The following is a 26,547-nucleotide window of genomic DNA, read 5'->3' on the forward strand; positions in this document are numbered from 1 at the left end:
AAAATGGCAGATTTATGCTCTGTAACAGCTAAAAGGCCACCACCACAGGAACTTACCACTGCTCTTCAGCTCCATCTGACCATAACTGATTCCAAGATTGGACTTTGCTGCTGTGAAGAGGAAGAAAAAGATATGTTAACAGAAAGAAATGCTGAATCACTTTTCTCCAATTAAAGCTTCACAAGAAAAGTCTATTTTTAATCTTAGCAAATACCCTGGTGTTTGATCTTCTGTGAGTATTTCTACTTCTTTATTTTAATAACTACCCTCAAGTCCAAGAAGAGCTAAGCAGAGAGCAGATGAAAAAGAAATCCCATTCACCTAAATAAAAAACAAACCATTTGGCATGTTTATACAGAAAATAATTTAATAAATTATTATTTATTTCCCCCCTCCTCTGTCATCCAGTATTTTCTTAGCTAGCTTGAAGGCACAAACAGCTTCCTGTTTGCATTTTTCTGCTTTGAAGTGATGGTGAATAGATTCATTAAATTAGAACAAAAAATCTGGTAATCTGTGGCTTGTCTTTTCTTTCAAATAGGTGATCTGAAAGGCTGAAAATATTTACATATTTGTTGTGGTGCTGCTTGCAAATTGTTATGAGGGAGGTAACCTCCATTGGATTTTTAAGCAGTATTTTCTTTCTAGCAAAATCTCCAGGTCTCAGGTCTTCTAGTTCCATACAGAAGGTGCCAAGGAGACAAAACTGGTTTGGGTAGCCTTCTCTTTCAGCAGCAAATTTTGCATTTGTTTCAATGTAGTTAAAGCATTCGACAGGACTGAGTGGGTTTTAGTGATGTGAGGTGATTTCCAAATGAGTGTTAGCTTTTTAACTGACCTTCTTTTGACTGGTGGTGTATTCTTGGTCATTACTTTTTGTCATTGAATAATGCTGATATATTAAGCAGTGTGCTTCAAGGACATTGTAAAATTGCGTGTAGGGGCAGGGCTGAACTGTGAAAGTGTGAATTACTCTATCAGATCATACCCAATTAAAAACTGACAGGCACAGCAGGAGAAATTGAAAGCAAGGTTCGTCTTTCATGTAACATAAGAAGTCACTATATCGGTTAGAAACAAAGTGAGTGTGAAGCAGATTCTCCACCTCTTCTTATCCCTCTCAAGAAATTAATACTATCTGCTGACTTCATTATCTGAAAGTGTAAGTCCCTGACTTCTAACAACTCACCCTGAAGGGAGAAGGGGAGGTACAGCAGCCATGCACCTGTACATGTTATCAAAGCATGCACTGGACCTCAAGTCAGTGCACTGGGGATCAACAGACTGGGAGTCTGTAAAAAGTGGTGGTAGTTTGTATAAAACTGTAGTGTGTCACTAAAGGAAGACTTGCAGTCTTGCAGGCTCTTCACAGTTCCACAGGAAGCACAGGAATAAAAGCATGGTAAGGAAGCCAGGAACTTGTACCTAGTCCTGTAGTTATCGAGCTGCTACAGACTAAGGAAACTTATTTATTCTCCAGTGTTGTTGCAAAAATCAGTATATCAGCTTTTGCATAACAGCCACCAGCACTCTTCTAGTGGTGAGACGGGTATGCAAGTATAAATGACTGCAGTTGTCTGTGCACGATACAATCTTCCAGTAATCTTGCTGGGTCAAGTTGTGTTGTAGAACCTGTTCTGATGGTGAACTGGGTTTAAAGGTGTTCTAGACAAAATTGTGCTGCTTTCCAGAGTGCCACGGTTGTGGTGGGGTTTGGGTTTGTTTGTTTTGTTTGGGATTGTTTGGGTTTTTTGTTGGTTGTTTTTGTTTGGTTGGTTGGTTTTGTTTTGTTTGTTTTGGGGTTTTTTTGGGGGGAGTGGTTTGGTGTGGTGTTTTTGGTGTTTTGTTTGTTTGTTCCTATTCTGATAAACTCTCTTGTAAAACAGAACAAAACACAAAAGCAAAACAAAGTCTGCAAAGTGTGTCTTATATTTGCTATTGGGATATATACTGTTTCAGTGAGGTGTGACTGCTCTTTCATGGAGTGAACACCACGTTCTGCAGACATTTGATGTTACAGTGACCCTGATACTTGCTGCTAATGATAATACCTAACTGGTTTCATTTAGAGAACTCCTGTGTCTGTGTGTGTGAACACAACTTCAGCACAGCTGCTTTGGTTAACGCCAAGGTTTCAGATTAGGCTTTAGTGTGAAGAAAAAAAAACCACACTAAAAAAAATAAACAGGGAAAGTGAGAAATACGTGAAGCACTTGATATGTGTCAGGTGTGCTTGGAGGCATTGGATTGTGGGGGAGATGGATGGGCAAATTCACAGGGTCCCTGATCTGTGTAGCAAGCTTTGCCCATAAAAATAGTGGTACTCTGTAGAATGCATGTTTGTATTAAAATATATATTTAATTGACATACAACAAGTTAAGAGTTTAAGCAACTGATTAGCAGTCTTAATAGACTTGGAGTCAGCAAGAAGTTGTTGGGGGGAAGGGAAAAAAGTTGTTATAATGTGAAAATTATTATTCTCTAAAGGCCTGAATTTTCCCCCAGATTTACCTTTTCCCCCATTTGTACCAATGATTGAGTTCCGAGGCTCATCCAAAAGAATGGCTTTATTATGGAGTGTTGCGATGAGTCGTTTATTTCAGTTTCTTCTGAGTGAAGAAGTTGTAGAGACTCATATCTAGGCCATATCTAGGTGTCAAGTTGGAAAACAATAAAAAATACTCCAGAAAACCAAACCACAATAAACCCCCTCAAGTCTCATTGACTCTCATTGACTGGTAATTCTTTCCGTTCCATCGTGTTTCAGTTCTATCAGAAGTCTGATACAAGATTCCTGTTTTAAAGGACTCCTGTGCATGGACTGATTAATTAGTTAGGCTTGTTTGCATCTCTTGAAGATAAAGAGAAGGACCTAGCAGTGTGGATTATTTTGTTGTTTGTTTTGGTTTGTTTTTTTGAGGAGGTGGGGTGTTGTTTGTTGGTTTGTTTTGCATGTTCTGTTTGGTTGTTTTGGGCTTTTTTTAGGTTTGGGAGTTTTTTTGTTGTTTGTGGGTTCTTGTTTGTTTGGTTTAGGTTGTTTCGGGTTTCTTCTTTTTTTCCAAGAGTAAACTTCTATGAACTGTGCCATTTTTAGTGTGTTAGTGTCACCGGTTTTTTGGCATGAGGTTAATGCATGAATTACTAGATATATTAATGCAATACAAATACAGTAAACTCACAAACAAAAAAGGGAGAAGATTAAATGTGGAAAAGTTTAATGGAATTCTCATGTCTAACTGGTAAATGTAAAATTTGTAGGTAAGAAATGAGTTGGTTTAAAAAAAAATACACACCTGTACAGTTATAACATTACCTAATTTTGCCTTTTATTTTGCAGTGACCAGTGTAAAAGAAAATGCTGAAAAGTACATGGAGATGCTGGAGGATAAACTACATAGGTACGGATTGTTAATGCATCATTGACATGCATAAATAAGTTAGGGAATGTTTTGGAACTTGCATTAGAATAATACCAAAAATAGTTCAAAGATGGAAATCCTCTAAGTGTTATTGTGAAGACCTTTACTCATGGCTATTTTCATAGAATCACAGAATGGTTAAGGTTGGAAGGAACCTTAAAGATCATCAAGTTCCAACCTCCCTGCTATGAGCAGGAACACCTCACACTAGACCAGGTTGCAGAAAGCCTCATCCAACCTGGCCTTAAACACCCCCAGGGAGGTGACATAAACAACCTCCCTAGGCAACCTATTCCAGCACCTTACTACCCTCGTGGTGAAGAATTTTCTCCAGATATCTAACCTAAATATCCCTTCTTTCAGTTTAAATCCATTCCCCCTTGTCCTATCACTGCCCTTTCTGGTGAAAATCCCCTCCCCAGCTTTCCTGTAGGCCCTCCTCAGGTATTGAAGGCCACTATTTTCAGCAGCTTTGCCTCCAGCCTGGCAAGGGATGCAGGCGAAAGAAAGCATTGGTGTATGTGGCATCTGCCAGTGTGTAGTACTGCTCTGGAGTAGGGTTGGTGTGGCCAGAGAAAAGGGACCCTGTGTGCGGCAGGTGTGCATCACTCCAGCTCCACCTGCAAGTGCTGTAAGCTGTGGTGGGAGCTCTTGAACATCTAGAAGTACTGGGGATGTCACACCTGGTTGAAAAATCACCCCTCTGTTCCTATGCAAAGCCCGACTCTGAGCAGAGCTGAGGGATTGCTCACAAGAATTGTTGGCATCTTTAACGAGACTCTTTATATAACAGCATTGAAATAATGCCATTTTGGAGGATTGTGGAAAGCAAATAGAAACCAAGACAACAATGGAGATATTTTAAGATCTGAATCCTAATGCAGAATGTACTTATTTTTATGCTTTTTTTTTTTTTTTTTTAACCAAATGCTAGCATTTATATTTCCTTTTCTTGCTGTGTGAAGGGGCCTGTAGATCACCCTCGAGTTTTAGGCTGTTCCTTGAAATATGGTTAGTAAACCTTGCTCTGTTTTTGTAATGGAATATTCTATTTTAGTGGACTTTGCCTTGCACAAGTATCTTTATATTGGAAAAAGATTTCATAGGAAGTAATTAGAGTTTGTATCTTAATTAAAATGCACTGCTCTATATTTTAGAAGCATTTTTAAATGAGCTATAGTTGACCATTTGAAATTTTCCTTAGGACGTGAGAGTTGTTGCATATTGTAATATAATTGGTTACTTCTGTATACAAGAGCTGCCTTCCTCAGTACCACATACACCTGGGTCTTTTTCAGTCTAGGTTCTCCAATGCAACCACCACACAGGCTTCAAAATCTTGTTAAGTGTTCTTCCTAGCCTGTGCTGGGGGCACCAATGCATGAAGTCCAAGTATATTGCTGCAGCCAAACTGGTGCATTTAACGTGCACTTCATAGCTTGCCATCAGCTTCTCTGTCTCTAACAGACTGTTGTGGTGTTGCCAACCTTCTAAAATTTCCAACAAAAAATCCCCAACAGAAACAAAACCCCCTAGAACTCACCGAATAAACCCCAACCTCCATTCCCCCCCAAAAAAACCCCACAGCCAACCAAACAACCCACCTCAGTGCTGGTCAGGCCGCCAGATGTAAAAACTAGTGAGTTTTGCAATATGTCTAAATGATGTTATTCTAAAAATAGTTTATCTCAAGTAATTAAGGGCTAAGATGTTAGTGGGAAGAAACAATCTCTAATGGTTTTACTAGCAAGAAGTCCTCACGATACTACATATTTAAAATATTTTTTTATATATGCTAATAAAGTGGTTATAGATACTTGATTTTAAAGGTTCTTTGGACTTTAAGTAATTAACTCTGCCTGCTTTACATATTAAGTAATTTTTAAAAGTAAGCAAGAGCCCCAGAGGCTTTTTTTTATTTGCTTCCTCTTAAGGAAGTAGCTTGAGAGACTGTTTCTCCTTTTTTCCATCTTCATATAGATTGGCCAATTGCTCCTTATGCTTCATAACCTAAAGAAGGGCTCTCTAAGGAAAGTTTAAAGAATGTTTTAAGTTTGTATTGTAGACAGAGGTAAAATTTGGATCCGATTCATGGATGCACTTTTTGGATGCTTTTGAAACTAATAGACGACACAGTCTGTGCAGCATGAATTCAACTAAGCTTCTAAAGTTTTTCTTCATACGCAACATATAATTTTGCAGGGTTGTTTCAAACCTATTAAATTTAAGATAAAGTTTCAAAATAAGGTTGAACTGTTAGAAATGTAATTTTTTACCACTTTTATAGTAGAATTAATGAAGAAAACTCAGATCAAAAGAGATGTAATGAATTTTAAAGAACTACCAGTTTTATAAATTAATGTTTCACCCCACTCCTTTTATTTTATTTTCTTAAGAAAAGTTTGAAATTTATTCCTCTTGTAAGTTTTGATGGTTGTTCTTTTCTGGGGGCAAAGGGAAGGAACCTAGCTCATTCACTGAAGTGTCTTTCTTTTTGGTTTTGATTTTTTACTTTTTTTCAGCAAACATGGTGCTTTTGACTGCAGCCTACTAAATGATCTTAAGTAGCTTAATAGAATGTTAATCTGATTCAGGACAGTACACTTTTAATAGCCTTGCATTGGCAAAAAAAAGAAATAGGTTCAGCATCTCATAATTTCACCCAAAGAAGGCTAAGCCCCCACGAAATATACAGATTACTTGACACTGTTTTTTCCTTGTAAAATATAGCTTGTATTTTGAACAGTGGATTAACAGTTGTTGAGGACATGATCATTCAAGAAAAGAATAAATAAATAACACGTTTAATAATCCTGCAGACTCTTTTCCAGTCACCACTATACACCAAACCACTCCTAGGGTTTATACATTAAATCACTAGCTGCTCTTTGGAGAGTCTAAATGCTATTGCTATTGCTTCCATGATAGACCTTGCAAATTTCTTGCCTTTTGTTAGTAAAAAGGAGTCAGAGTGCAAAAGTGGTCAAAGTTAGGAAAATGAAGCTGTGTTCAGTGAATGCATCTGTCTGTATGAATGTCTGAAGTGCAAGAAGTTTTCCTTAGATAACTTCCAGCTCGTCACTTGAGCTATTTAAAAAAATTGTACAGGATAAATTTACTGTAGTTATCTAGCTCTTTGAAAGTCAGATGAGCATGTTCTTATGGGACCCTTGTTCTTTCACTGAAAGTACATTTCTTCATCTCACTTCTTTCCACTCCAAGTGAAAGCTCTGCTGGGGCTTTCTATCATTACCATGACTAAAGTGAGCTTCAACAATCCAGCTCTTTCAAGAACCACCAAGTTCTGCCATAAGAGATCTTAAGGCATGCAAATGGTTGAGGGTCATGAATTGAGCCCAGGAAAGAGTACTATAAAGCCATAAGGGCAGAAGAAGGGAAGAAGCTTACTGAAGGAAAAAATAAATTAATAAAAAGGAGTAAAAAGGAAAGTGGCTTCATCCTGGCTCAAACTAGGACAGTAAGAAACTTTGATATGTATTTCTGCATGAAAAGCCATTGTTTTCTGAGTTATTTGCTAGCTCTTACAAATCTCAGTGAAAGTCATGACAGGAGCAATTGTGTGTCTGTCACATTTCTCATGCACCCTGTGTCTCATTAAATCTCTGTCCTAGCTTCAGTCTATCTCCCTTCCATTGCAGAGGGGGTTGTGAGAATGCATGTGCATAGAAAGATTGATCTGTGTGAAAATTTTATTTGATAGCTGGAGAAATAAAAACAAATGTATGGAACTAGATTTAAAAAAATAAAGTAAATCTTTCAGACCAGTGCCTTTGCAGAAGGCAGTAAATACACCACAGCAAATACAGTTATCTTATAAAGTCCCATGCAAAACCAGGAATTAAGTTACATCACTGAAACATGCAGCAAAAAACTTAGGTTCTTTCAGCTCAGTCTTACCTTTGGAGACACTGCTGTGCTATTCTTGCACTAGTTGAGGGAAATAAGCCATTTTATTTTAAAAAACCCAACAAATTATACTTTTCTTTCTATACATTTTATTTTACTGTATTTCTTTATGCCAAAGAAAACTACAATTAAATTAATGGTGCAAATCAGTTTAATGAGATTTAGGATGAAATAACAGTGCTTTTTTTTTTTTTGCTTTTTTTTTTTTTCCAAGCATTCATCTACTGTATATCCATAGAAACCTATTTGGAATACATTGCCCTTGTGAAACTTCTTAGAAACTGATAATCTATGAAAGTTTGCACTCTTAAGCAGGCTGAGTAAATGCAGTGGAATTGTTAGAAAGGAGTGTCATCTGAAGATTTCTTTGTATCCTATGAATGATTGATATTTGCCCCAAGAACTGGGGTTTTGGCATACGAAGTAGTTCCTGCTTGGCGTTGCCACATGAAAGGTTTTGCCTGTGAGCCATGGCCTGAGCAATTCCTGGTAGATGTGTTATTCAGTGAAGGAGCTTATCACAAGTGAAAATACATCTCTAGGGGGAAGAAGGCAGAGGGCAAATAGGACATCAGGAGAAGCTACTGTTCTTGGGGTATTAGTTTTTCTGCACACACTCAGAATGTAAGAGCCAGACCAACCATGGAGAGTTGAATCCCGAGGCAGCGGAAACCCAGAAGGAGCTGTCTTCATTGCCAATGAAAGTTAGATGTTTAAATGCTTCTGTAGGCTGTAATGATTTTCTGCAGTGCAGTGAGGTCCCTTTTTCCAACTGGAGCTTTTTAGCCTCCTGCACCCACCCAAGGCCCTGTTTGAAGTCTTGACACTGTGCTGTTGAAGAGCCACATGTGGTACCCAAGCCGACAAGTACAAGCTTGCAGACATCAAGCATATTAGTGACAAAGCCCCTCTGTGGCTCCCTACAGACTTATCTTCTGTATCATCTTAGGCTGTTAAGTGTCTTGTGTGTCATTGTGTAGAAAGCCTGGTGTCTGTGAGAGGAGAACTGCTGTGCTACGCCTGCTAAGTAAGGCTTTCCAAAAGCTTTTCCCTCTCCTATAGGCAGCAGCACAGGTGTGCTTGGGAGTGCCAGATGGCCTGTGGTGATTCTGTGTAACCTGTGACCTGCCTCAGTTGCACTCAGGGCTGTTTCAGCTGCTGGTAGTATCTTAAGTGTGCACAGATAGGACTGAAATGATATCTTTGCCTACCTCCCCCAAAGACTATGTGTTTTCTGCTGTGCTTCCAAGAGAGCCCACAGCCCTGTTCCTTGCTAGATAATGGTCTGATCTTATTTTGCTTACCACCAGTAAGAAGTGTTAAGGAGTGCTGCAAGAGTGTTAAATGTAGGCCTGATGAAATACTAGATTCTTCTAGTGACTCATTTAATCCCTTTCTTCTTCCCAGCTGGTCTAAGTCACACACAGCTGTGAGAGCATTAGCTCTGAAATTGTGAGCAGCAGACACTTTCTATGCACTGATGCATTCCTTTATATCTTATGGCCCACATGGTGATGGCTTCTAAATCCCTTATCATAACTGCCTCAGGCTGGAAACAGTTTTTTTGTCCCAGCTGATGTAAAGATGACATTTCTGGAGCCGAGGGAATTTAATGTGATTGTACTGTTTTCCAGACCTCAAAAGATGATGCTGTGACTTCCAGTCATCACAAAACCGGGGCTTTTTAGTTATTTTTTCTACTTCCCAAATAGGAATAATGAAATTATTTTTGGGAAATACTATCGTTCAAGAATAACTGGTGATAATTACACAAAGGTGTTTTATTGAGCTATTTTATGTGTTAATCTGCAGGAATGGGGAAATGAATAAATATATCTGCTAGTAAGATGTAATATTGCAATGAGTGTGTTTTGCCATTGTTGAATGATACAGCCCCTGGTAGCTTTGGAAATGCGTGCAAAACCTTTCTTCTTTAATTGACTCTTTGTTGCTCTTTGTCTTGGTCCATTTTCTTTTCAACTATATTTGTCCTCATGTTAATGGTGGCTTTTTTTCAACTCATAGATGCACAGTGCAGGGAGAACAGTGGAGTTTTACACTGATGTAAGGTGTGCTCATCTGCGTGGTTCCTCATTCTCGGAAGTGTGTAGGGCATTGTGTATTTAGGACAACTTGTGTATACTGAAAAAGCAGAAGTCAAGCCCAAGCTGTGTTTTACCCAATGTCATGCATTTGTGAATTTTAATTATTTTAAGGGTTTCAATCAAATGTCACTTGATTAGTTCAGAACAGATGTGGCTGCAACTGGGTTGCTCAGACTGCTAGCGCATGCATGCATTCTGCATCAGAAATCTGTTATTTTCTCAGGCAGGCAGTGTTTTTAGTGGATTTGAAGGTGTAGTCTTCACCAATCTCCAGTTCTTTGGATGAGACTTCCAAGGTTCTGAGAGTTCCATGCCGTAGGAAAGTCAGGATTAATTGCTACCACATAATGTTATAGTTTACTTGAAAATGATCAGTCTTAAAACAGTAAACGGTGTTAAAGCAGTTACTCTTTTTCCCTGTTATTTGTCCTGTTAGTTTACATACCATGAGTATCCTTTGTAGCATACTATGTTTCAGAAATGTTTCTGGGCGCAAAGCTGGGCAAGACTGCTCTCAATAGCATGGCACACCAAAGGGAGGGTCTTAAAGCTGCTGTAAAATGGTCTTGGGGCACATAAAAAGGCCTGAGTGTCCTTGTGGACTCATAGGTCCCTTTCCCATCTGGTTATGACTTCTGTTCCTATCTGTAGGGGTTGTTGTTTTGTTTGTTTGTTTTGTTGTTGGTTTTTTTTGAGATAACATTGAGCCTATAGGGCTAGTTTCCCAAAATGTGTTGTTTGCTCTTAAGTTCAAGGTGTTGCTAATAAGTGATCCTTATTGCTTATGAGTGATCTCCCTGAAAAACTGCCTTTGGATGTCAATGTAATCAGTTGTGTTGCCTGGCCTTGTAGCAAAGGGTTGCAGGACTAGGCCTCATGTGTTTATCTTAAATACTGACAAACTGGAACCTGGTTAGAAGCTGTTGCCACTGGAAGTGAATATGGAAAATACCTACCACATTCACAAAACTGAAAGAGTTTTTTGCACGTTTCTGTGACATCTGAAGGCATTCTGCCTCAACTGTGGTTTGCTATTCTTTGGAGTAAACCAGTCTCTTTCGAACATCCTGTGTAATTTTGCCATATTGATGGGTTCCCAAGGAGCTTTCAACCACCACCATCAACAAAAATGTTGTCTGGATGCAGTAATGATGCAAAAGCATTGCAGTGTCACCAAACCCACATGGGGATGATCAAGGACTTTACTTTGGATAATCGTCCTTGTTGTGAACAAGACTTTCACTTTGTTGCAGGTAACTTGTTCTTTAGTCTACATGAGGAAAACTGGAATGAAAACAAGATTGTTGTTTCTTAAAGGCTCATGTTTTTCTGATACTCTTTTCAAGCCTGAAAACAGCAACTTATGTCGTAGCACTTTGCTGTGTAAAGGTTATGATATGAATTGAAGGATCATCACTTCAGCTATGTAACTGGTAATGAGAATACAGGAACCTGTGAACAAAAGTAGCATTTTAAATAGTTTTCTATAAGGGAGGGAAATAGTACAAAACCAGCACGTATATGCAGAGTTGCTCCCACACAATATTCAAAAACAGTATTCAACTTTTTTCTATGTGACTGATCTTTTGCTTTGGTACTGTTGTAGTGAGGGAAAGTTCACTTGACCAAAATATTAATGAATAAAAGGAGCTTTGAATAATCAAAAGCAAACTGCAAAGTGTGCTAGTTAAGAAACTGCAGGTGGCTTTTTTAGTTGCTGTATTGGCCCAACCTTATTTGGGAGATGAATACTCTCTTTTTAACAGTTTTGGGAACTTAATTTTCACAATGCTGAATTCAGTTAGCAAAGAAGACAAATTTAAGTGTCCTTTCTTACTCTACTTTTTTTTTTTTTTTTCTCTGCTTTAAATGTTTGTGTGCTTCCTTGTTTGCTGTTTTTCTTTAATTGCTCTATCTTGTGGTTAGCATTCTTAGAGAGGGGATTTCTGATTCTCTTCCTGGTCTTTCCTTTATTTTTGCTTCTCTGTCTCCCTTCCTTCCACTTCTCATTTTCATTTTGTAAATTTTATTCTTCTTTCTTTTGTTTCCAACTTTATTGCTTAGCACACCTGTTTTTTTATCTCTTCTCTATATGTCATGGTTAGGGGAAGGTTGGATAGTAGGTGTATAAGAAATCACTTGATTCACAGAAACCTGTTCTCACTTTTGAAACACAGCAGATTATTTTCAAGATATCTTAGATTGCATGACTACAGTGCAGATTCTCATTAAATGTTCTTATTGAATTCACAACCACTTGCACTATGTTTGAAAATGTGTACAGTGTCCTGACAGATTGTAGTATCTTGGAAACTCTCAGTAAATTTAAATTTAAATAATCTCACAAGAAATTTGATGGTATTACTTAATGAAAATGGATTAGCCTAGACTAACTGGATCTGGAAGAAAAGGGAGAATCTTTGCTTTTCCTTTGTATTCTGGCTGTGGAAAGTGTAGCTAATGTCCACCAAGGGGTGGAAACTGAGGCAAATGAGAAAATACAAAAAAATCCCGACCAAAATATCGCCCTCTTGCTTCTGTCTGAAGCCTCCACAAAATAGGAGATAATTGTATTGGTGGAACTCGCTCTGTCTTCTGAGGCAATAGCAAGGATCTTCTGAGTCTGCACTGATGAAAGGAATACTTGCTGCAAGGGAAGAAGGACTTCATTTTAATTCCCGAGGAACCATCTGCTGGCTGAAGCTGTTGGGGGAGATTTTTGCAGAAAGGGAGGGATGTGATGGGGAGGCTTTTAGGTCCAGCAGTTGTCTGGCTGAAAGGGATGTATAATTTTTCACTTTAAGTTTTAGTAGAGAGTTAGTGTTGCACCAATTTATATTTGGTATATATTGTGCCCTGAATGTTTTTCAAAGACTTCTTTGTTTGGTTTCTATATGAGACTGTAAGGAGTGAAGAATAATAACAAGCTTAGCAATTTTTATTGTCTTTTTCTTTTTTTGGCATTTTGCCTGTTCAGGGATGCTGGGTCACAAATATTGTTTGTTGGGTTTTTTTTCGTGTTTATTTGGAAAGTGGGAGAACTGTGACACATGACTGTACTGTTTTATAAAAAATAGAGGAAACCTTTGTTCTTTTAAAATCTAATCTCAGCACTGAAACTAGATCTTTATATTAAAAAAAAAATAAAATAAAGGAGGTCAGATTTGGGGCTAGGTTCCCGTGTCTCTTAAAGCTTTAGAAAAAGCAAAGCACATGGTCACACAGCCTTTAGTAACTCTCTGTCCATATTAATTCAGGTTTCATCCAGGCAAGGGCTTTTTTTAAATTACTGAATTAGGTTCAGTAGTTAGTGTGCAACGTTGACAAAGACAAGGCGACAGGAGATTTTGCTGCTTATTCATGGAAAAGCTTGCTCCCCCACCCCCCCATTCCCTCCAGGCTCTTTGTCTTCCATTCATTTTAGCAAAAATCATCAGAGGGCAAAGCTGGGTCTCCCCTTCTTAAAACAGAAGGTATTGCCCTTGCTTAAAAAATGTGCTGAAAGTTCACAGCCTCTCAGGCTGGTTAGTAATTGTGTGTTTTGTTAGGATCTTTTCTTATTCTATACACCTTTTTTTTTACACTGCATTGTTCTAGTGATGGTCAGTCATGCCTGCAAAGCTGGAGTTCAGCACTGCTGAAACTCATTAATGTCATGGTAGTCCTCTCCACTGCAAACTCTTGCCTCATCAAGAATGTGTCATTCTACATCACTTTGCTGCTTTGGTGTGCTGAGATTTCCCTGTTTTGGAGCAGAAGTAATGTTTTCCTTATTATTATTTTTTTCAATCACTTGTTCTCTTCCTTGTTTTCTCATCTCTATTTGATTGAATTACATGAATTTTACTAAGAGTTTGAAATTCATATTAATTTTTGTTTGTTTGTTAATCAGTGATACTTGTGAGTGCAAAGAGGATCCCATTTTGTGAGCAGTGAATGTCTAACATGACTGACATCAGTCATATGGGCTTCCTGTTCCCTGAGAGTAGGTTGTGTGGCTTTTTGACCTGGAAGTCTGTGTATTATTTCTGATAGATACCTATGCAAGTATATGTTTGTATTAATGCAGGGAAGGTTGATACAATAAACTTTGGTTATTTGCTTTTAATAGTTTTCTGTTTCCTATGCAAAAATGCTTCAGATGCTCCATTGTGCTTCAGATAGAGCGTTCAGCCTTTGACCTCATCCTAGGATTTCAGGGCATGTTTGAAGATAAGGTCCAAGACCATCAACAGGAGGATGTGTTTGCAGTGTGTTATAGCTGCTGAGGAATGACCTTTGGATACTCTGCCAAGCTAAAGGACAATGGTTTAATCATCCCATCAAGATAACTGAGAAAATGTGCAACAAGTGGGGCTAGCATTATTTGCAGATGTTTAGTATGAGCTTAGTGTCAGGTGAGAGACTTTCTAGAAACTAGGGACTGAGTTTAAAAAACTGATAAAAAGTCATCCACTTAAGCGGAAAACTGTTCTTGGGACTTTTCCCAGTCTTTTATTTTTGCTGAGAAAAAGGTGTGTCTTGGCTGTAAACTCTTCAAAGTGTTTCTTTTTGCCCATCAGCATCATCTGTTCCTTGCTCAGCTCTGCCCTGCTATTGTCTTCTCAGTGGTCTGATTTTATGCAAACTTCAACTTATCTTAGTTGTGGAGATATGACTACATAAGGGGAGAGATGCACAAAGCTGTTTGTCACCTCTGTATCCATGGCATTAGGTTTTTGCTGTCTTGCTAGTTCCTCTGTGTGGCTGCATATAGGTGAATGTATGTAGTGAGAAAGACCTAATCCCATCTGAACTTGTCAAGAAAATCATTTAGAGGTGGATGTATATTTTCCTGCTGCTGCTTTTTTGAGTCCATCCCTGAAGACAGTCTGTGCATTTCTCAGAAGCTTTGTCATCTCTCTTGAGCAAGATTGCCGTCAGCAGTAGTAATGGGTGTAGAGCAACCAAGGAAGATGAGCAGTGGTGTTTGCCATCATCTGCCTGCTGTCTGGAAGTGCTGCTAAATCCTCCTGTCCTGTGTTTGGATGATACTTTGCACAAAGTCCTGACTGGCCAATTAGTTACAAACATCACGGTAATTAAATGAGCAGAAAATAAATTAAGTGTCACCACCTGCAAAGCTCAAGTATGAAACTGTAGGATAGCTCTGTCCTGCATGCAACTGGGACAGTCTCTTCCCACTAGCATTTGGAAGCATTCATTACTCAATGTAATTACTGCTGGGAATGTACTCTGCCAGTTTGGGAAGACATGCAGGCCTCAGCAATTTAAAGTGTGTTGTCAGCACCAGCACAGGGTTCGTTGTAGCCAGCAGGGCCCAACCAGGGAGCATCTGCAGACCTTGCCCTTTCTTTCTTGCTCTGTTTGAGCCAGAACAGGATTTGGCTTCTGACCTTATTTGACACTGCAGCTACAGCAGGTCATAACATGCCCTCAAATGTCTCAGAGGAACTCCATAAACATGCAGCTTGACATCAGTATTTGGCCAACACTCCTTTTTCCAGGTATGTCTTCCTGGTCACAAAGCCTGAATTTCAAGGTACATTCCCACATGATGACAATACAAAGGGCAGTTCTTTGTCCTGTTGTTTTTAATCATTATGTAGGCTTAATTTCTGCTCAGTCAGTAGTATGCAGGATGATTCACATTCCCAGATTCACTTGATACTGGAAGTCTAAATCTGTTAGCTTTTCAGAGAGGGGAATGTATCATGAACTGTTGATTTTTTAAAGTTTGAGAACAGAAGTGAAAAAATGACAGGAGAATTGTAAATTATTTCTATATGCATCCCAACACTTGTGGTCAGAGCCTATAATAATAAGAAATCAGGCTCATTATTCTAGTTGCAGTAAGAATGCATTCTTCTCTTGGTATAAATAGCCACTGCTGCTATTGCAGCAGTGGGGATTTGTGGCAGCTGAGAATGTGGCCTCAATGCAAATGCTGTGCTTTCTTCCTGTGACATACTTTTGAAAAGAAATGTATTTTCTTGGATTAGAACTGGTTGTGACTTTGAAAGCCACTGAATTGCTTCATTTTCAGTGGAAGTCTCTAGAAGTTGACTCCTTTCTGGGGTTCAAGCTCATGAAACGTACTTAGGCTTGTGCAGCAGCTCAATTTCTTTAACAGAGCTTAGGTGAATAAGTAAATCCTGAGATCCAGGCCTTTCAAATCAGGGCCTAATTCATGCCACTCCTTTAAGTCTGATTTGGGATCAACTGTTAAAAAGTGTAGAAAAAATACCTCATTCCAGCAATTCCCATCCAGACAAAAAAACCCCACAAAAACCCAGCCCAACTGTTTAATGACATTGTGGGGCTTTACTGTTATTGCAGGAGCCAAAGGCAAGCAGGATACAGACTGAGTTATCAGAACCAAACTTGAAGGTGCTTTATCAGATTATGAATGAGGTGAATGATAAACTAGGGTTGAGAAGCTGGCTTTATGTGGACTGCTTAATAAGAAGAATTCCCTGGTGGCATTCTCCTCATCTATCAAAGTTAAGCTTTTTACTCTTAGAATAGATTATTTATAATAGATGTTTCAGTGGAGGGTAGGGGCAGGGGATCATTATTCCTCTTTTTAAAGAGAAATAAATAGCCCTGAAAGTAGGTAGTAAATTTTACATTATAGATTAGATAATATAGTAAAAATAAACTGTATAGTAAATGTAGGGACAAAATTGAGTAGTAAATTCGTACTACAAGGCGCCTTCCTTCTTCCCTTGTAAATTACTTAATTCCCTGCATTTGATGTGTTGTTCCCATTCCCGCATCCACCTTGCATTAAGAATCGAAATGAAAATCATCAGCTGCAGCAGTCTATCATTTTGTGTTTCCAGTGGAGATAATTCAGGTGTAACACAGTGACACTGAATATTGATAGAAGGATGACAGGCCATGATTAAAGTTTTGTGCTGTGTGAAATAAATACCTGGAGGATTGAAGAAAAAATGACAAAAATATTATTCGGTATTGTGTGCTATCTTGTTTTTTAATAACATTAATCAAATGTCCATTATTGCTTTAAAGGACTAGAAAAAAAATTCTTTCTCCTTGTTTTGTACAGGCCTTTCAGAAAAGAAACAGCAGACATAAAATATGTACATTTCATGTAAAATAAAAGGTTGTAGTTCTGTCCATACGGTGCTGATACCAGAGGTTTTTTCCATGAGCAAGAGAAAGATGTCATGATTCTTAGCAGATTGATTTCAGCTTAGATTCTAATCCTTCAGCATCCTGGATACAGTAGGTAATGTTTTACTGAGTGGAAGGATTTGTGGTTAATGAGAGTAGCTGCTCAGCTTAATTTTTAAAAAAGATTTGGCAGAAAATACTGTCAGATATTTATGTTTTTCTGTTTACTAACATCACTATGAGGGGCCATGTATTTAAACATTAATATTATTTCTTATTTGCTGTTATGAACCTCTTTTCTATGATAAATCCTGAATGTCTTACTGGGAAGGAATTTTTTAAGAAATTAAGTCCGTTCAAGTTAATAGCATTTTAAAAGTCTGAGAAAATTCCTTAGGAATCTTGGAATCCATCCATCATAATAGAATGACTGTATCTATTTTTTCTTAATTATACAATGTATAGAATCGGTGCTGTAACCTCATTATGCATACATACAAAATGCCCCAAAACTGATTTAAAACATTAATGTGAGACTTTAATGACTCTTAATATGATAAATATTTTAATGCTTTACATATAATTTTGGTTTTCCTGGAGGGGAGGGGGAGAGAAGAATATGTGGAACAGGTTGCCCAGGGAACCTATGGATGCCTCATCCTTGGAAATGTTCAAAGAGAGGTCCTGGGATGCTGTAGAGAGCAGAGCACCTGCTACCACCCATTCGTCCACCTATGTTAGTGTCCACATCTCTGTGCTGCACTATTATGTCCTATCTGGGTGTGCTGATGTCTTTTGGATAATACTGTTGTGCAGAAGACCTGTCTGTGGCTTGTGAAGTTTAGATATTTAAAAAGTCAACTCCGACCAAAATTTTTAGGCATTGAAGATCTAGGGACTGTGAGGATTGCTTTCTTGGATTATTGTGGTTTTGGTCCAGAGTATCCTTCAGCAGGTCAAACATGATATTTAAAGAGGGTCAGGTACTTTTTGTTTTCTTGATATGATTGTATGTTTTATAAGGGAGAAAGCAAGGTCAGAGAAGAAAAATTGCTTGTGCCAGAGAAAACTACTGTAAGCTTCAGACTTTGCCTAGGGGTTCTAGCTGGTCTTCAAGACGTGTTAGAGCCAGTTGTCATCTGACAGGGAAGTATGGAGTTTCCTGGCCTGGGAGTGAGTCTTGGCTTTTCATGGAGAAGTGCAATAATAGTGCTGAACTGAATAGGGCAAACAAGTGTTGTCAGTGAGCTTTGAACTAAGGGAGTAGGAAGAATGTCTCCTACGCTGGGGGACAATCAGATGAGTGGAACAATGTGAAGTCAGTTTATGAAACTTTTGGCTCCTGGGGTGATTGAAGAGAAGAGACACAATGCAAGGAATTAAATTGTGAAATTGAAGTTGTATGAAGAGGTTTATAGGATTAGGAAGACTTGCAGGAAATAAAAGTAAAAGGTTTTGATTTCAGCTGTTTAGAAAAGATGACTTTCTAGTGCACAGACTGAGGTGAGGGGGGAAGTTTTGCTGTTTGGGAAGAGTCCAGGTTTTATTTGTCCCTTTTCCTGCACATTCATTCTTTTCTCTTTTATGTCCATTGACTGAGAGCTGTGATCTGATGAGCCCTAGCTGTGCCCTCTCCCTTATCAGTCTGTCCTTATGCACCAGCCAGATGGGGAAAACAGGGTTATGTGCCTCCCTTAGAGATTCATGAGACCCACTGATAGGAACACTGTAGTCCTTAGCTTGTTCAACTGATTGGTTGTAGGCATCTTAAAATATAATAACTAAGTTAGCTTTTGTTTTTTCGGTTTCTAAATGGATGTCTTGCTATGTAGCCCTTTAGCTTCAGTCTCACTCTCCTGGCTTTCAAGATGTAGCTTCTTACAAGGATTTCCTTTAAAATAAGCAGCATCTTCTGTCAACACACAGTGTTGACCTCAGGGTGTTATAAGCCACTTTTAACAATTCACTTACCAAGGGGCATTCCTAAAAACTAGAGATTATGAGATTTATGAGTAGTGACATCTCCCTGTGATGATTCTAACTTAATTTGAGGAGAGTTTGGTGGACTTCATTTTGGTGTGAGTTTTTTTTGTGGGTTTTTTTTTGTTTGTTTGTGGGGTTTTGGGGGGTTTCGTTTGTTTGTTTGTTTTTTAATAGGGTTTAATATAAAATCTCATGGTTATTTTTACACAGGCATGTTTTCATTTAGGCTATAATGTTCAGGGACTGAATGTGCCTTTTGTATGTATGCAAAGCCCTCAATAGGAAAGTGGTGTTCTTGTAGTTCCAGTTAGCACTATAAATAGCTTTAGAATAATGTGCTGAGAGCCACATAGAGAGCCCCCTTTGACATCTCTGGGAATCCTGTGAAAGACAGAGGAACAGTGTTGTTTAGACTCCAAGGAGGAGAGAGAGAATCCTTACTGGATATGACTCTTGACATGAATATTACCCAATGTTATGTGTAGATTGAAGATATCCTTTGGTTCCCTTGTACCCTCTGGTCTCTGATGTAGTTTCCTAGAAAACTGTTTGAAACTTGATAAAGGCATCTGCAATTACAATTTAAATTGCCACTTTATGAAGAGAACTCAAGGATAAACCTCTCTGTTCCACATCAATTTCCTCCTGTCCATAAACAGCTCTTTCTTTGACAGCTCTTTTATCATCATCAACTTGACCTAACCCAGATTTCTTCCTGCTCTCCTCTTTTGTGTTGCTGTGGATGTCCCAGGCATTCTTCAAGTCAACTTAGGCCTGCACTTGTAGAACCTTTCTGCATAGTATCCTTGAGATAAGACCTGTCCCAGCTAGCTATCCAGCTAAAAGATGACTTAGGGTTGAGTTTTGCATCTCACTTCAACATCCATTTCCCTCACCATGACCAAATAAAAGCAGTCTTGCCCTGTTCTCAAAGTGCTGTTGCCACTGCAATTACTGGGTTTGTTTTGTTTTGTTTTGTTTGGTTGGTTTTTAATTCTGTTTCTGATAATTTCACTTTGTTTGCTTTTACCCATTGGTTCCCTCTGTCCTGTCATATAATGCATAAATAATAAGTACTAACCTTCAATGTTAAGACTGTTCCTAATATTTTCCTATTAACTCAGTTTTCTTTTTTTCTTTTTTCTTTTTTTTTTTTTTTAAATACTGACTTCCATTTACCAATGTTAAACCACAGTGGTATCAATCACTTGCCCATTATGTTCTTATTCTATCATCTTTTGCTTTTCTTTTCTTACATGATTCCTCTATGGAGGGAGAGAGATTTTAGGGAGCCACTGACATGTTTCATCAGCCTCCTGCAAGTTCTTAAAATGCTCATTCACTGTGATACTTCAATGTGGTTGACAGTGATTAGACTAATTAGGTACCAATGTGACTAATTAAACTGTTGTACTGTAACTAACCTGCCATGTTCAGTCTACTGTTGTCTCAGTGTTTCTTTGAACATCCTGGTCTCTATCCTAGCTCTTGTCGCTTGCTCTAAGCTTACAAGTCTTTCTTTTAAGGGCCGTAAGTGTAAATCTGTTTGGTGTTTGTACAAAGCCTGGCACTTTGGACACTGGTAACTGGAAATTCACAATTAGTAGGTGATTAAGGTATGTGTTGCTGCTGGTTCTATAGAAATGGTTGATGCATGTTTTGGTGTGAATTCTGGCAAATTGTTCCTGGTATCTCCATGGAACTTGCCACATAGGTCACTTTGATAGGAAAGTACAGACAGACATATAATACCCAAAGGTTAATATATCATAAGATACTTAAGTATAAAATCTGATCCAGTGTTGATCCATGATTTTGAAAAGTTGCATACCTGACAAACCCACTATGCTCAGTACAGGCATTCCCATACTTCTGGCTTCATGGAGACTGCAAATGCACGTCTAGTGTGGATTGAACATGCATAAACCAAACTGAAATTCATTTGAGCTTGATTTTACACCTGATGTAAAAACTAAAGATTTTTGCATGCTGGAGACAACATAATTTAAAAAAAATATTTTATATGTATTTCTGTGTCGGCTATTTACAGCTTTCGACTAATTTTAATTTGAAATATTTGAAAAATATTTCTAGGCACTGAATTTCAAAGCACAGTCTAAACGATGCAAAGTGCGTGGGCTTAGGTATGTTCAGAGTATCCAAGTATGTGTACATTCACTGATTTCAGTTCAGTAGTAACATCTTAGTATGTGAGTTGAAGATGTATCAGAGTTTTACAGATCCAATGATAAAATATTTCCGTAAAATAAAATCAATCTATTATCAGTGTTCAGAAACTGATTACTAACTTGAGTGTAAAACTTAGATGCAATCAAAAGCATGTTGACCAATGAGCTGAGTCATGGCCAAGTAACACCAGCCTGGGCACCATTATGCTGGGCTTTTATATCTGCTATTCATCTTCTGCACTGTGAATACCACATATACATCACTATCTCTGCCCTGGTTTTGTCAATAGAGCTCTTCATTAAACTGAATGGTCAAAACAAGTTCTCCACTGGAAATTATGATTTAGGTCTCTAGTGTATTTTCTGAGTCTTTAATAATAAACCATATGTAGCTGCAAACAAACTTTTTCAAAAAGCAAGTAAGTGGGCTTAAGGATGTCTGCAGGGAAATGTTTTGACTGTGTAACCATGATGATGTGACTGACAAGTAGAGAAACAGTGGGGGTTATTTTCTTTTTCTGGCTTGGCAAGTGAAATACTACCACAGAAGTGTAATCCAGTGAAGATTTTTTCCCTTTCTAATTAGTGATACTCTGAACTCCTTGAGGGAGACCAATTTGTGGACCTCATGCTGCATTCTGCCTTCAGTAAACATATATTTTTAAAATAAACTTTAAGCACAGATCAAATAGCTCAGCTTCTAGAACTTAATTTTGCTCTGAGTCTCAAAATATTGCAGTGTGAATTTTACAGCTTGGCATCTTGTAGAGTTTGTACCTTTGTGAGAATAACGAATCCATTGTGAGCAGTGCTGCTTCTTTATCCTTCATTTAAAATGAAAGATAAGCTACTGTTTAATTTATTCAGAAAAGTTAAAATCAAAGAGTTATTTTTCTTCTTTTAGCACTTACAATTGCTTACAATTATATGGTAAATTATAGAATTTGAAAAGCACAGTGAAAAAAATACTGCTGTTGTTAGACATTAGCATTCAAATCTGTCTGGAAGTGTGTATTGCTGTAGGAGTTGGTGCTTCTGAGTCCCATCCCAGTCTCTGCTACTGATCCACTATAATTTAGCTGGCAGCTGAATCTTTTGGTTCCTTAGAGACAACATCTCTTACGAGCAGTCTGATGTTAGTATTCAGTGTCTTGTCCTGAAAAAACTATGCCTAGAATTCCTGTTTACTTTGGGCAAAAATATGGTACAGATCTCAGGACCAGTATTTGTAATGTGCATGAACATTATTGAGAATTGATCAATGTATTAAAAATATAAAGAAGTTTGGTATTTTGAATTTCCTAAGAGTTTTGGTTTTTTCTTTGGTAGGATAGCAAAGTATTAAAAAAACCCAACACAACCCAAATTTGTAGGAGATAAGGATAACATTAGAAAGTGTAAGGAAGGGAAGGAAAGGATAGTTTAATCTGATTCACAAGAGCTGAAGCAAGCACAAGGTCTTGTGTCTAAAAGAGGTCTAGTGTACCTATTTTCCCCGAACTAGAGCTGATTTAATGCAGTAAATAGTGTGATTGTTAATACATGATCTTATACATCAAATTCAGGAAAACCACCTGACTGCTTTTAGGATGATGGGCCTGTATATCCGAAAGCATGAAGGAAGCTCTGGTTGTGATTGTAAGACCTCTGGACTTGTGTCTGATCAGGAGAAGGCCACGTGTTGCCAGTGTACACCTTACAGTTGGATGCAACACCTTAGTACACAGAGCTTTTTATGGCATTTGCTTTGTAGTAAGGCCATCATTTTATTGTTTTTCAGTTTAAAATATCTTGTTTTATCTCTGTGGAAGTATTTGAACTGCTATTGGGTGTTTGTTTTTGTGGTTTTTTCTTTGTTTTTATTTTCCTATCTAAAAATAAGCATTCACCCCAAATACTGCTTGAAATAGTAATTATTCTCTCCGAACTGCAGTTTTATTTTCTTTTGGCTTTTATTTCAGCTGCAGGAGCCAGCTGCTCCAAAGAGTGTGGGAAGCTGACTTGGAGGCCTGTCAGCTGTTGATCCGAGGGTTTCAACTGAAAGAAAGCAGTTGCTGTGTTTTTGAGGAAGAGGAGAACCAAATGGATGTGATGGAGATGACTGCTGATGGCCCATCTGATTCTCAGAAAAGAAAAGAAGGTCGCTTTCCAAAGGGCACAGAGTGGGGCACTGCTTCCTGCCCCAAACACAGTGAACTGAAAGAGGTATCTGAAATATTCTACAGCTGCATTTCAAGAGATACTGCTGGGCTTTCCTTTTGAGTGAAGCAGTTGAATCTGAGTGACATGTCAGCAGGGCAGGTTAAGTATGAACTTAACATCTGGCCTCCAAACTGGGATATGAATAAAATGGCTTCTTAGCTTCTCAGAAGCCCTTAAGCTCTTTTTCCTTTCATTGTCAGTCGTTTTAAAATGTGGACATTATTCAGGCAAGAAATACAGGATGTACATCAGGGTTTAAAGGAAAAAAAAAAAAGTATTTAATGCATTATCAGCTGTTCCTTCTCTCAGTGATGAGTTCCACTCTGAATTAGTTCTGCTGACTTGTTAGTCTGGATGTATGTTAGCTGAAGTGTGCAGGTTTCCTTCCTAGTAAATGGCCAAAGGTTTCCTAGCTCAAGTGCTGGTAGGCTTTCAGCATCCAACAAGTATTAAAAGGAGCAAAAAAATAATGAGGCTTAAAAGTTTTAACAATTTTCTTACAAGTTTTTATGTTCTGCTCTGAAATGCCATCCTTGCTTGAAAAAATGTACATCAACCTAATAATCATTTAACTGCACTGCCAAGGCACAAGCTGTTAAAAAGCTTCCTCACCCAAAAGCACCACTGCAACACAAAGACCAGTTTTATTAACTTGGAATTTGTTTGACAAAAATTAAGTGTGCTTAATTGTACCTGATATTAAGAGCCATTGAACTGGGTATTGTGTTGAAAGCTGATGCTTAATTTTGCTTTTATGCTGCCTGTAACTTAGTGGAGAACAGGCCTTTGCCTCACTGTAAATTCTGTTTATAAATTGTGCACCAATAGTACTTGCAGCCTTTTCCTAGGCAAAACAGTTTATGAACTGACTGCATAAAGAGCATTTTTATTGAAAGCGGTCAACTGTGGCATCTAATTTATTTTTTCTTTAACCTTCATTTTTTCCCCTTTTTTTCCCCCCTTCTTATTTTGTTGCTGATGAGTCCACTGAAGTAATATGAGGAGTTATGGTGATTATGGAAAGCTGTGCTTCCCTTTCAAAAGTACAGCTGGGTTTGGGATTTTGTGACTGTTTCTGTAGCACTCTTAAGATTTGTTTTGTAGATGATGATCTGTTTCACCCCTGCAAGTCCAGGTAGTTTCCTTGGAAATCAGAACTGCTATCCCAGAATGACATCTAGGCAGCTGAAGTGAGATGACTTCTGGTTCTGTAGAAGGAAGCAGTACTCGAAAGGGACTGGTTCCCCATATGCTCCTCCTTTTGAACTTGCTTTTTGATAGTTTCCTCACTGTCTTTATCAACCATAGAGAGAATTTAGGGAGGCTATTACCCTAATGTAAGATACTTTTCATCTAGGTGCCTAAACTTTGTGATGCAAATGCCTTTTTGCCTGGGATCTAGTCTGTCCTGGTATCCTGCATAAACTTCATTTTGAAAAATGTGCCAAAATCCGTTCAGAAGCTGATCTGTAAATGCAAACATGAATATGCCCATCAGTGCAGGGCCTGTGGAGCTATTCCTGCATCTATTCCCACAGCGTTCCTAGGACTGACAGTTAAAAGAAAAAAAGAAGCTATTTTGTTAGTATAAGAACATTCATTAATTTTTCAGCTTTCAGAAGGAGCTGAGCAATAGAGCTAACTTTTATCACAGCTCTTTCATCTAGCCACCTTCTGCTTCAGTGCTGCCTGCAGCTTTGACCACTGAGGTGGTGACTACACATCAGTGCTGACTGCAACCTGTTGCAGCCATAAAAAAACCCAACATGTAGACTGTATTCTGGTTCTGGAATTAGAGTTGGCTCTCTTGCTTTTATACTTCAGGAGCTGGGATTTTTGCCTTGTTGTGGGGTATAGAAGTTTTGCCTGAACAAGTACACCTTAGGTAGTAAAGCTGGTAGGTTTATCAGTAGGAGTGACAGGCAGTATCTAAACTTTTAGAGAAGAGCTATAGCGTAACATTCCCTAACATCTCCTAGTAGTTAATAACAAAACAGAATATTAAAACTAACAAAAAACCTGACAATTACTTACAAATTGTGCTAACTTCCAGTTTTGAATGTGTTGAAGTGCTGGAGAGAATATGTTTTGATTTGTAGATAGATGTACTTGAAAGACAAGCCACCTCTGGAGCATTTAAGTGCTCTGTTATATGGTATTTTATTTTTTAATTTAAAAATAATGGAATGTTTGTGTCAAAGAAAAAAAGTGGTGTGGCTTTTGGTCTCTAAATTCAGCCATTCATATGACTCTCATGGAAAAACTGATGAATTCCACTAGTGGTGAACCTTTTTGTAGCCTTTATTAGCATGTGGGGATACCTAATAGAAAAACATGTATTTGTCAAAATATTTGACTTGATGCTATTCAACAAGGCTGTGATGTCCCTGGGAGAGGAGTAGCTTGATCTGGTTGGTGTGTCTATAAAATTACTATTTTCTTTGACTCTTGTCACCTCCGTTTCTTGTTGGGGAGTTTCTACAGAGCCCTGTTGGTCACTGAAGAAGATGAAATGAATAGTGTTCTTTGTATTTAGAGGTTACTGAATTACCTTCTTCAAAACAGTATAACGAAGGGTAATAATAGCATAAATAATAGCATATATGCATTTATGCCTTGGAAGTACATTTAATTCTCATGTGATTGTTTTACTTTACAGTGAAATGTAAAGCAAATTAAGCTCTCTGGTGATTTATCATGTCATATCTGGCTAACTATTACTGTTGGAGTGGGTACTGGTTTTGTTGATGTATACTATAAATGCAGTTTTCTTTATAGAACTGTATCTTACTGTAGAGGTTTCATTAGAAAATGAAGAAACAAGAAATACAACAATAATAAGAAAAGCAAAACAGAAAAATGGAAGGAACCCTTCACTTAGATCCTCATACTGCTTTGCAGAGGGGCTGTTTTTAATTTTTAATTAAATATTCTCACTGGATCATATAATATGACATATCCTGGCATAAAATACATAAGGTATACATTCTTTGAAGTTCAGATATGTTGCTGTCATATATGAGCACAAGTTTTTATTAACTGTCAACAGTAATTTCATAGTTTTCCTAACTGTGTTTTCTAAGATAGTACATTTTTTTTTTTCCCCAATTTCTTTATGTGGTAGACCATGGCATCCCAAAATAATATAGTAAATTTGGTTTCCTTTATAACACTGACTGCTAACTAGGGAAGATAATGGCATGCTTTGGCAGCTCAGCTTGTTGAAATGACATCACTGATTTTTGGTTAAAAATTTAAAAAAGTGAGGCCAACAAAAATACTTCTGTGGAACACTTTGAATTACTTAAAAATTAAGATGTATTCCTCTCAGTTACAGATAACTTCTTAGATTACATCATTTTAAAAAAATGCTAAAGCAATGTTATAGACAGTGTTACTAGCCTCAGTCAGGTGAAAGTCAGCTTATTCGCTAATGTACTTGATATAGATACTTGAATTTTCATATAAACATGTACTAATTGGGCCTTGATTTTCTCCCAGTTCTCTGATAAATAGCAATGGGTTCTAGTTTTCATCCTAGAAATGTTCCATACTTTTAAACTGACTGCAAATTATTTTGC

The 26,547-nt window shown here is 38.0% G+C and overlaps 1 protein-coding gene across 1 annotated transcript in view; it reads left to right on the top strand.

The window, feature by feature from the left end:
* Positions 1-26,547, top strand: part of DISC1 (disrupted in schizophrenia 1) — a 176,460-nt gene that overhangs the window by 131,052 nt on the left and 18,861 nt on the right. The window contains 2 exon segments of the mRNA XM_010004550.1: positions 3,339-3,399; positions 22,726-22,969. Coding sequence (XP_010002852.1) covers positions 3,339-3,399; positions 22,726-22,969 — 305 coding nt within the window.

Source organism: Chaetura pelagica, unplaced genomic scaffold (assembly GCF_000747805.2).
Source record: "Chaetura pelagica isolate M959 unplaced genomic scaffold, ChaPel_1.0 scaffold9, whole genome shotgun sequence".
Taxonomy (NCBI): domain Eukaryota; kingdom Metazoa; phylum Chordata; class Aves; order Apodiformes; family Apodidae; genus Chaetura; species Chaetura pelagica.